The sequence below is a fragment of the Anabrus simplex genome, chromosome 3 (genome assembly GCF_040414725.1).
Source record: "Anabrus simplex isolate iqAnaSimp1 chromosome 3, ASM4041472v1, whole genome shotgun sequence".
Classification (NCBI taxonomy): domain Eukaryota; kingdom Metazoa; phylum Arthropoda; class Insecta; order Orthoptera; family Tettigoniidae; genus Anabrus; species Anabrus simplex.
In genome coordinates, this window is record NC_090267.1 from 525,372,182 (window position 1) to 525,385,005 (window position 12,824).

General features: G+C 39.3%; 1 protein-coding gene across 1 annotated transcript in view; it reads left to right on the forward strand.

The window, feature by feature from the left end:
* The window catches only part of Ufl1 (UFM1 specific ligase 1), a 392,500-nt gene that overhangs the window by 341,557 nt on the left and 38,119 nt on the right, over nucleotides 1-12,824 (forward strand). The window contains exon 12 of the mRNA XM_067143679.2: nucleotides 11,194-11,405. Within this exon, the coding sequence (XP_066999780.1) occupies nucleotides 11,194-11,405 (212 nt within the window). The remainder of the gene's footprint in view (nucleotides 1-11,193; nucleotides 11,406-12,824) is intronic.

Consider the following 12,824-nt stretch of genomic DNA (forward strand, 5'->3'; position numbering starts at 1 on the left):
AAACAACTAAGGAATAAAAAATCCCCTGGGGAGGATAAAATAACGAATGAAATGCTGAAATTAGGTGGAAGAGATCTGCTAGAAGCCGTGAGAATACTCATGAACAAGTGTATTAACTCTGGAAGAATACCAGAAAATTGGAAAAATGCTGAAGTGGTACTTCTCTTCAAGAAAGGTGATAAGGAAAATTTAGAAAACTATCATCCTGTGAGTTTGTTATCACACCTTTACAAGCTCCTGACTAAAATTGTAACCAACCGCCTCACAAGAGAACTGGATTTTTATCAACCTGCCGAGCAAGCAGGATTTCGTAAAGGTTTCTCAACTGTTGAACACATCCAGACTATTCGTCTTCTTCTTGAGAAAGCCACTGAGTACAACATCAAGATTCATCTGGCCTTCATTGATTATAAAAAAGCTTTTGACTCAGTGGAGATCTGGGCAATCATGAAGGCACTTCAAAATGCCATGATAAACTCAAGGTATATAAAGCTTCTGGAAAACATTTATGATCAAGCAACAATGGTAGTCAGAGTGGACGAAGACCTCATCACCAATAAAATCCCAGTTGGCAAAGGAGTTCGACAAGGTGACACAATCTCTCCAAAGCCGTTTACTCTTGCCTTGGAAGATGTATTCAAAACCCTTCATTGGGATAATGAAGGAATAAAAATCAACGGGTTATATTTGAACCACCTGCGTTTTGCCGATGACATTGTGCTCATAAGTGAAAATCTAGATGTGCTAGAAAGCATGATCCAAGAATTAAAAACTGCTTCTGCTAAGATTGGTTTGGAAATGAACATTAATAAAACGAAAATTCTCACCGAGCTCGATAGCTGAAGTCGTTTAAGTGCGGCCAGTATCCAGTATTCGGGAGATAGTAGGTTCGAACCCCACTGTCGGCAGCTCTGAAAATGGTTTTCCATGGTTTCCCATTTTCACACCAGGCAAATGCTGGGGCTGTACCTTAATTAAGGCCACGGCCGCTTCCTTCCCACTCCTAGCCCTTTCCCGTCCCATCGTCGCCATAAGACCTACCTGTGTCGGTGCGACCTAAAGCAACTAACAAAAAAAGAAACGAAAATTCTAAGCCCAGAGAGTCGACCACTTAAAATGGGAAACCAATATATAGAAGCTGTCGATGAGTACATCTATCTTGGACACAAGATAAAATTTGGAAAAGGCAACCAACATGCAGAAATTCCTCGCAGAATAGGTATGAGTTGGACTGCATTCCGAAAACTAAGGTTCATCCTCACCAACAAGGATGTTCCAATTAACCTGAAGACCAAGGTTTATAATACGTGCGTGCTGCCAGTTACAACTTACGGTCTGGAAACGATGACTCTGACGAAGGAAAGTGCTCGTAAGCTTCAGCGAATACAACGAGCCATGGAGCGACAGATGCTAGGGATCAGCCTTAGGGATAAGATCCGTTCAGAGGACATCAGGAGAAGAACTAATGTAACAGACATCCTAGAGATAGTAGCAAGACTAAAATGGCAATGGGTAGGACACGTAGCTCGACAAGACTACAACAGGTGGACCTCTAGGATTGTTCACTGGAGACCATGGGGACACAAGAGAGGCATTGGAAGACCCCTGAAGAGATGGCTCGACGACATAAAGCTGTTGGCTGGAACACGCTGGTTCCAAGTGGCTCAAGACCGAAGACGATGGAAGCACACGGAAGAGGCCTATATCCAGCAGTGGATTGAAATAGGCTAGAAAAGAAGAAGAAGAAGAAAGTATTCTAGAAAGCAACATAATAATATAATAATAGACATAATATTATCAGTACAACATATGATATTTTTAAACATGTCATAAGGATGCCAAGAATTTTTTAGATTTTAAGAACTGTACCCTGAAGTATATTTTAACAATATTATGAAATATTTTAATGAAATTTGTGTCACTCAAGTTTAGACTGAGTAATGTTATGAATAAGCAGCTGATGATGACCTAAGTAAACCGGTGCTGTGTTTTTAATGTGATTGAAATGTTTTAGACACCTCATATAATAAAGTATTGATTAGGTGGAATATTCTCGACTTTATACTTGTGTACTCGAACTATCAATACGGACAATGAAGCTGATAGATTATAATAGCGAGGAATGTGCAGATCTGTGAGTGTTTTGAAAGTCCGTAAGGTCGGCAGAATACGTTTCAAAACATCCTCTCTATCACTTCACTTTCTACACGTCTACATGACTACAGAACATGCTGACCGATGAAGGTCTGTCAAAACTAAAAATAGAATGACTTGTTTCTTTCTTGTAACTCACACTCTTTGTTTGTTATTTAATTAATGGATATTATTAAAATGTGTAAAACCATTTACCATATGTACACGAATAATCCCCGCACCCTAATTTTAGGAAGGATCATTTTGAAAAATTTGAAATGAGCTAAAATTCCTTCCAGCAAATGAGTTACATAGGCATAAACAAACATTTCGTATCACTCTGTGAGGTCCATGTGGTCTTTACGTAATTAGATATAACTCCTTTGCCTGAACATATTTCAGATGATAAAAATGCATTATTAATGCTTTAAAATATACAGGGTGTTTCAAAAAGAATATTCGTATTTTGAACGCATATATTTATTAAACTGTAAGACGTACGAATATGAAACTTTACACACATATTTACGAACGTCTCAAGTTCAGATTACAGATGTTCAATATGTCCTCCATCAGCGACACAAACAATATCACATCGATACTCAAATTCCTCCCATACTCGGGCAAGCATGTCCTTCGTCACTGATCTTATGGCAGTACAGATCTGGTTCTTCAACTCTTCCAGGTTCTGTGGGAGTGCTGGTACATAAATGTTGTCTTTAACCCTCGAACCGGTAGCTGACGATAGATCGGCAGGTGTGCGCCTATCTCAACCGCCTCTGACGATAGATCGTCAGGTCCACTTAACCAGTAAATAAAGCTAGAAGATGATGTGAATATTTCTGTTAGATGGCAGCATTCACCTAGGCATGTTTTCTCCTTGGAATGTGGAAGGTTTCGTTGTTAAATACATCCATTTTTGTGTGATATCTTTGAAACAATTGAAGATCGCAATTCGCAGAGCTTTGAAACACGTGTTGATTTTGTTGTGACTTCCTTTCATTGTTTACTGTGTGTTATGCACACATGATGGCTACATTTTCGAATTTAAATGATGAAGATATTGTAATTGAATTAAATGCATCTGGAAATTCAAGGCCTACTCCAGCAGAATGGAGGTGTTGTGCCACCTGACGTAGGTTATGAACGCCCACCGGTTAGAGCTCTATCAAATACCGTACTTTTTATTGAATAATTCCTGAAGTATTAACACTATTTATTTAAAGTTAAAAACTTCATTATTGTTCCGTATTGAATAGAGAAATAAGATGTACAATATTATAGGTTAGGATCCACCTTTCAATACTCCGTAATAAGATGGTAAAAAGTAGTTACAACCTGTTTAATGGGACCGGTTTCAACACATTTTAAGTGTCATCATCAGCCAATTTGCGAAGATCTTAAAACAATTAGCACATTGAATACAGGCAAAAAATTAACATTGTATCATAACGTAGCAATTCAGTAAATGTTCAAAACACAATAATCACAGTCAAGAGAGTAAACAGAACATCACTATCTTGCGCCGAAAACAAATATAGCTGAAGTTCATAAGCAGGTCAAATATTCGCTTATGTAAAGTCGTTGCTAGGCAGGTCTTGTAGGCATTTGTTTCTCCGGCCGAAGAGCAAAAGGTGACGTGAATGAAGTCCTAGGAAAACAGTGTAGGATTTAATTTCGTCAAATTTCAAAGTGGATATATAGGTTTTTTAAAATAATTTAAAACGTTAAAAAAGAATAAAGCCAAATAAAAAATATATTTAAAAAAATAGGAAGAAATAATGAAAGAAATACGAGGTTCAACTCGAAACAACTTGCCGTAGTAATTGATAAAGAAATGATAAATAGAGAAAGGGGGACGTTAATTAGAGGGTGGTGATGGTGGTGGTGGTGCTGGTGGTGGTGGTGCTGGTGGTGGTGGTGCTGGTGGTGGTGGTGGTGGTTATTGTTATTAGAGGAAATACAATTGGGCAACAATCCTTAATATAATACTAATTCGAAGAAAAAAGAAAAAGAACCGACACTTCGAAAAATGAAGATATCGGTTAAAGGAAGACAAGGGCCACGAAGGGCGTGAAAATGAAAGACTCCCTAGCCCTCGCAAACCTAATAGCATCGGGGTCGGAAAAGAACAAGAATTGACCAAGGGAGGTCGGACAGGATAGATGAAAGTGAGGAGCCTGGCACAAGTAAGTGGAAGCAATGCCAGGACTCAGCTAAGGGCCCCGTGGTCGCCAACCCACGCTCTGAAGTTCAGAGCCCCTGGGGGATGGAGGATGGGAAGGAAAGAAAAAATGGAAGGGATCCGATACTTCGAAAAATGAAGATATCAGCCAAAGGAAGACAAGGGCCACGAAGGGCGTGAAAATGAAAGACTCCCTAGCCCTCGGAAAACTAATAGCGTCGGGGTCGGAAAGGAACAAGAGTTGACCAAGGGAGGTCGGACAGGATAGATGAAAGTGAGGAGCCTGGCACAAGTAAGTGGAAGCAATGCCAGGACTCAGCTAAGGGCCCCCGTGGTCGTCAACCTACGTTCCGAAGTTCAGAGCCCCTGGGGGATGGAGGGTGGGAAGGAAAGAAAAATGGAAGGGATCCGATACTTCGAAAAATGAAGATATCAGCCAAAAGAAGACAAGGGCCAATGAAGGGCGTGAAAATGAAAGACTCCCTAGCCCTTCGGAAATCTAAAAGCGTCGGGGTCGGAAAGGAACAAGAGTTGACCAAGGGAGGTCGGACAGGATAGATGAAAGTGAGGAGCCTGGCACAAGTAAGTGGAAGCAATGCCAGGACTCAGCTAAGGACCCCCGTGGTCGCCAACCCACGTTCCGAAGTTCAGAACCTCTGGGGGATGGAGGGTGGGAAGGAAAGAAAAATGGAAGGGATCCGATACTTCGAAAAATGAAGATATCAGCCAAAAGAAGACAAGGGGCCACGAAGGGCGTGAAAATGAAAGACTCCCTAGCCCTCGGAAACCTAAAAGCGTCGGGGTCGGAAAGGAACAAGAGTTGACCAAGGGAGGTCGGACAGGATAGATGAAAGTGAGGAGCCTGGCACAAGTAAGTGGGAGCAATGCCAGGACTCGGCTAAGGGCCCCGTGGTCGCCAACCCACGCTCCGAAGTTCAGAGCCCCTTGGGTGAGAAGGGGGAGAACTGAGGAGGATCAAGGGGGGTGTTGCGGAAGGGGGAATTGGCATGAGAGGGTATTGTGTAAATTGTGAAAGATTGATTCCTTATTTGTTGACTTCAGGTTATTTAAAAAGGAGATGAGAAAATCGAAAAGGGGATTGGGTTTCTCAGAAATATCATTCAGATTAAGATTTGGATTGAAAAACTGGTCAAGGTGTATAAAACAGTTTTCGGTGATGTCTAGGAGAGGGCCTTTATTTAGAGTGCTGAGAATTTCAATATCCTGGTTTATTGTAGTGAAAGCATGTTTTGTGTCATGTATGTGTTGTCCCACTGCCGAAAATCTGTTGTGCTTTATTGCATTAACGTGTTCAAAGTACCTAATTTTGAAGTTGCGACCAGTTTGACCTATGTAAGAAGAATTACAGTTGTGGCACTTAAAACGGTATACGCCTGATTTAGAAAAGACACTTGTTCTATTTAAGGAGTGGGAATTATGTAATAATTCAAGGTTTCTATTATTAGTTCGAAAAGAAATCATAGTATTATGTTTTTTGAAGACATTAGCTATACTATAGGTATTTGCATTGAATGTGAATGTGGTGTAAGCAGCTGGTTTGGGAATATCTTTTAAGAGTGTTGTGTTAGGGCGGTGTCTAAATTTGTTAATGATTTGTTCAATAAAATAAGAATTATAACCGTTAAATTTGGCAATAGAGCGGATGATGTTTAGTTCTTTATTTAAGTTATCCTTTGATAGCGGAATTTTGAAGGCGCGGTTAACCATACTGTTGTATGAAGCACGTTTATGTGACTGTGGGTGAAAAGAGTCTTGTTTTATGGTATTAGCTGTATGTGTGGGTTTTCTGTAAATCATATATGATAATGAGGAAGGTAATCTGTTTATTGTTATGTCTAGAAAATTAATAGATTTGTTTGATTCTGTTTCAAGAGTGAATTTAATATGTGGATCAATTTTATTGAGGCTATTAAGAGTAGAAGCTGCATTGAAAACTCTATCATCCAGTATAACAAATGTGTCATCCACATATCTAGCCCAAAATAATACATGTTTAAAGTCGTCATTGTTATCAATGAAATTGTGTTCTAAAAAGTCTAGGTATATTTCTGCAAGGATCCCCGAGGCTGGAGAGCCCATAGCTAAACCATCTTGTTGATAAATTGTATTGTCGAAGATGAAGAAGTTGTTAGTAACTACTAATTTTAAGAGGGTCATAAAATCATTAATTTCAAGTTTGCTTAAGCAACTATATGTATTTAAGTTATTTTCAATAATAGGAAATAATTTTCTGATATTAATACTGGGATACATATTGACAATATCGAAAGAGTGTAGAGAGTGGTGTGGTTGGATTTTGAAGTTATTTAATTTCTCAACTAGTTCTATGGTGTTTTTTACAGACTTATTCGATAAAAATTTGTAATTATTCTTAAGAAATTTATGAATGAATTGTGCTAATATTTTTTATTTGGCTTTATTCTTTTTTAACGTTTTAAATTATTTTAAAAAACCTATATATCCACTTTGAAATTTGACGAAATTAAATCCTACACTGTTTTCCTAGGACTTCATTCACGTCACCTTTTGCTCTTCGGCCGGAGAAACAAATGCCTACAAGACCTGCCTAGCAACGACTTTACATAAGCGAATATTTGACCTGCTTATGAACTTCAGCTATATTTGTTTTCGGCGCAAGATAGTGATGTTCTGTTTACTCTCTTGACTGTGATTATTGTGTTTTGAACATTTACTGAATTGCTACGTTATGATACAATGTTAATTTTTTGCCTGTATTCAATGTGCTAATTGTTTTAAGATCTTCGCAAATTGGCTGATGATGACACTTAAAATGTGTTGAAACCGGTCCCATTAAACAGGTTGTAACTACTTTTTACCATCTTATTACGGAGTATTGAAAGGTGGATCCTAACCTATAATATTGTACATCGTATTAACACTATTCACTTAAAATTTGCATACCTATAATCGGAATTAATTTCTCTACAAAATGTATATTTTAAATATTTTATGAAAAAGAGATTCGTCATTTATATTTGATGTCTAAGTGAAAAATATTTCTTGATTTTTTTTGAGGGGGCATATAACGGGGCGGAAAATAAAAATACTATTACATTGAAGGTAAATGCAAACCACTTTTCCAGTTCATGCTGAATGTTTTGGTGCATATTCTGTGAATAATACACCTGTCAAAGTGACATACATCAGGTACTGCAAATTTGTGGTGCACACCCACCGGTTAGAGCTATTTCAACTACCGGTTCGAGGGTTAACAAAACCCCACAGGAAGAAGTCACAGGGTGTCAAATTCGGTGCCCGTGGAGCCCAGCTGAGACATGCTAAGTCGCCAGCTCCTTGACGACCAATCCAACAGTTCGGTAGAGTTTCATTCAGATATTCACGCACTTGGCAATTCCAGTGAAAAAATGAAGTTGTCTTCCTGCAGCCTCGGAAACAACCAGTTTTGTAATATAGCGAGGTACTGCTGACCGTTAACCGTGTTTCCATCAAAGAAGAATGGGCCGTAAACAGATGATCGGGATATCGCACAAAATACATTGACTTCGGGCGAATCTCGTACATGTTCAATGACTGCATGTGGGTTCTGTAGGCCCCAAATTCGAACATTGTGTTTGTTCACCTGACCACTAACAAGGAAACTAGCTTCATCACTGAACACGATGCGTTGTGCGAAAGTGTTATCGTCAATAGCATCAAGAATCTCGTTACAAAATGCCACACGTTTGCAGAGCTTGTAACAGCTGTAACTTGTACGGCTTCATAGCCAAGTGACGTCTCAAAACACGCCAAATTGTTGTTGTAGGCAGTTGTAACTCCCGACTGGCACGACGAGTGATTGAAGTGACTCGTCTTCGATTTCTACACTATTTTGGACTTCATATTCATTAAATTATGTTGTGACTTCGCACCTGATAATATATACATGCTGTTCACCTCTTCTCGTAAACATTTCATATAAGTGACTGACCTTCTACTTCTTCTAGATTTCGCGAATTAAAATCGCACAGTGCCAGTCCCCATCATCTTATCTTGCCTCTCCAAGTGTTCTTGTGAAAGACTCATTCTTTAATTTCTTATTTACCTTTGCATTGTTTTTGCATTTTATTCGGCTGATGATGACCCAGATTGGGGTTGAAACCGGTACCGCTTCTGCTTATAATTAAATAGAAATGTAACTCTACATTTCTTATTTATTTGTATTGAATAGGTTGAACTAGGTTATTTGTTATTTCAATTTAATTGTGACTCTTGATTAGTACCACAACATCAGAAATACCATGGTTCTACTTTCCTAGCGATAAGTACCATTGTGAGGGGCCGCTGACTTGGATTTTGGACCCCTTTCGACTACAAGTATCATTGATTCAGTATTGTGCTATAGAAGCAGTCCTTTGGTCAGTAATACGCCAGCTTCTGTGCATGTGAGGCACTATGGGTCAGTTCCACTGATCGTTTTAAATTCATATCCATGCATCCATTCATTCTTCGTCCTCACGTTTTGAATTGTGATCAGTGGCTGTTTTTGGGCTTTTAATTTGTCATTTCATTTTGTACCATTAGGGCCGATGTTCTAGATTATTATTAGCGTATGGTAACGTACACAAAACAATACAAAGATTAAATATAAATGAACAGTAAGCACAAACCATTATATACATAATTATAAGATATACACATAACATTGAAAACAATCATGCAAGCAAAAGGGTTCAAATATTTAGATCTAAATTCTCTAGCCATTGTATGGCCTCAGCAGAAGCCACCACAAAGTCCTGGCTAGATCCAGCGAATGCCCTTCCAATGCATTCGGTGACGATATGGTCGATAGTCTGTTTAACTGCACCACAGTCACAGGCTGGGGAAGATCTCATACCCCATTTAAACATCATTGAACCACATCTCCCGTGGTTAGTACGGACTCTGTTGAGGGCTACCCATGTCTTGCGGGGTAAATCAAAGCCAGCTGCAAGATTCTTATAATTGAACAATGCCCGCCATTGAGTCGGAGCTACGCTGTTCCACTCTTGTTGCCAATCTGCTTTTGGATTGAAATCCCTTCTAACAAGTTCCTGTGCTGTTTGAATAGGAGGAGATCTTGATTTGAGGCGGCTGAATCTGACGTTAGCATCTTCATGGATGGGGAGATCAGGATTGGTTAATATCTTGCTGTATTCTCTCAACAAGTTGTTCAATCTTCTAATTCTAGGAGGTTCTATGTGGCTGAGCACTGGCAACCAGAAAAGAGGAGTAGATTTTACTGTGCCACTTATGACACGCATTGTTTCATTCAGGACCGTGTCCACCTTTTTAGCATGAGAGCTGTTGATCCATACGGAAGAACAGTACTCAGCTGTGGAAAGCACCAGCGCCATAGCTGAAGTACGCAAAGTAGATGCAGAAGCTCCCCATGTGGAGCCAGCAAGTTTGTGAATGATGTTGCGTGACCTTAATTTGGCTGCTAGGTTCCTGTATGATAGCGTTCGGTCTAGATGTTAGGCCCCTTTAAACAACAAGCATCATCATCATTATTATCAGCTTTTCATGCCATGAGTAGGCCTAACTTTTTAACTGGCTGGGCCAAGTTCTAGGCTAAATAATTCCAATGTTTTGGATTATTTAGAAGCTTGAGACGATGACAGTGACTTTATAGCCAATAGTGATTCGGATTTTAGTCCGACTCATTGGCTGAATGGTCAGCCTTGAGGCCTTCGGTTCAGAGGGCCCGGGTTTGATTCACGGCGAGGTCATGGATTTTAATCGCCTTTGATTAATTCTTGTGACCCAGTGACAGGGTGTTTGTCCCAACACTTTCCTCTTCATATTCAGACAACACACTACACTACAAACCACCACAGAAGCACGCGATAGTGGTTAGTGTCAGCAAGGGCACCCGGCCATGTGCGACACAGTTCGCACCCGCGACCCCACAAGTGTGGGAAAAGCTGTAGATAAAAAAGAAGTGTGATTTAGATTTTACTGGTAGTGATGATAGGAGAATGTTTCCCAAAACGCACGGCACATGTACAGTTCTTTATGTCATGACTAAATAAAAAGACAAAATTATATCATGTCATACAGAATTAAATGCTCTTATTTTCAGAATGACTGATCAACAATATCACTAAAGAACAGATTACTTTTCTAGTATTTGAAAACCGTTTTTTATTTTTTTGTAATATATTTTCTAATTTTCAAATGTTTTTTGTAGTAAAATATGCCATGTACAATTTTGGGATTATTTTCCTAAAACTATATTGAATATTGTACTATTGTGATTTGTTTCAATTTTGTATCTGGGGATTTCTTTATATGGCAATTTTTTACATTTTAACATGCATAATCATGAAAAATGGTCTGAGTGTTTTGGGCTTGACTGGTGAAAATAGCCTGACAGCAAAAGGGTTAAGGAAAATGACGGTACATACAGACAGCCTACATAATACAAACTAAAGGTAATCGCAGTACGCCACATACAGCCTCGTCCTTGGTCTCCTGGGAGGAGAACCTCGCTTAATGTTGCGAGTATTTATAGGGACGAGCTGGGTGCTGATTGGTTGGTTTAGAAATGAACGGGAACTGCTGGCAACTTAGAAACAAATTACTCTAGCCAGTATGTGCCAAACCCAAAATGGAAGCAATTCTCAACTAATGAAATATTTGTGCTGAATGAGTAAATGGTCCCTTATTGGACATAATAAATTTTCCAGCATTTTGTTCCAGACGAACGTTTATGTAGGAATTATTCTCAACTAAGTTGACCCCAGTTGGCACTCAGAAACAGTAGTTGCAACATCTTTTAATGAACATGAAATTCAGCCCATCTCCACGAGAGGGAGAAGCTGTACTATAGCTAGATTATTAATTTGTTTCAGGCCTCAACTCTTCGCTCACAGACAGGCACTCTTGGAGCAGCTGTCAGTTGCCAGTGACCCGGCCGTGGTGCTACATGTTGCAACGTTAGTGTTGTTCCAGGCTGTGACACAGACAATGCTGCATGCTTCTGGGCGCTTTGTGTCCGGTATCGTCGCCTTCTTACAGCCGCACGTAACACTCGATGTCTTCAACACCCTGCAGAAATACCATGGTACTATTAGCTTCATTAGCCTGTATTGATAGTTCTAACAGTCATAATTCTGTACCTGAGAACCAGACTATCTTAAGTCCATTTTTTGCCTTTTTGAGATAATCCGGCATGTAGATGATGAAAGAGCGCTTTATTGAGCCAGACTATGTTAAGTCTTGTAAAACAATAATTTTACGAATTAGCAGTGTCAATATAATCTTTAGTCCTGAGAATCCTGTGAGCCAACTTATCCTAAGTCCACTTACGATACTTTGGTTCTAAGCAAATCATAACTTGCGATAGCCTAAGTCCGTTTAAGATAGTTTGGCATTGAGATTTTGTGTTACCATTGTAGTTCAAGTCACATTATTGACAAGGATTTTGTCGACTTAGGCGGGAATATTACCATTGTTTTGCTTGTTCTGCTCGGTTTCATTCATAAGGAGCAATGAGCCGTGGACGGATGTTAGTTGATCTTGCATTGCAGCTAAACCAGTGTCCAGGAGGTAAGAATAATGTTGATTAGTACAATATATTTCTATTTCTATGCTCTACAGATATTGAAAAATAATTTTTTGACGTTTTAGGAAAGAGTCTTCCTCTTTATGAGCCTCACAGTAATTAGCTTGTTAATCAATTTCTTTTACAGGGTTTAATGACAATGACAATGAGCTTAAGGGAACAGAAACTCCCTTCCCTTTTATGAATCTACAAGTAGATAAAAAAAGTGGAAGTAAGTATTAAGTTCACCGCACTTTATAATCATGAAAGATTATACTGTATTTGTTTTCAAGAGCCAATGCAATGTGTTCAAGAACTGTTATTCATGCATGTGCTTTTATCTGTTGGATAGTAGTTTAAAAATATTTTTGGTCCGCAGGCCCCTACTGTTACGAGGCCCGATTTTGTGAAGAAGAAGAAGAAGAAGAAGAAGAGGACGAAGAAGATAGTGGAGACAAGGTGTACACTCAATTAGAATGTGTTAAAGTGAATTCGCATTGCACTGACGTAGGTTACAATGATCAAGTCTCCACGCCTATTTACCCGCAGCTTGTTGCTGAAGAGACTAAAATAGAATGCAGTGCCAATTTTCAAGGGCTTGTGGGTAGTTCTAGTAAGAGATCACAGCCCCCACAAGAGCATTCGTTGGAGAGTGACTCTAATGATACCCCATCCAGTGCCCTTTCTTCTGTTTGTGACGTCAAGCAAACAGAGAGCGGAACATTTTTGCTCCCCTCTTGTACAACTGGTGCTAGATTGGTTCCGTACTCAGATTCTGAAGATGAAGTTGAAGATTTTGAAAATAATAAGAATGGTTGTAGGAAAAGGAAAAGAAATACTCTTTTGTGGAAGAAGAATGTGAGGAAAGTAAAGTTATTAGGTGGAGAAGAATGTGTCTCTTCAGCTGGTAAGTTAGTTGGTAAGCGTGTTCTTCGTTCT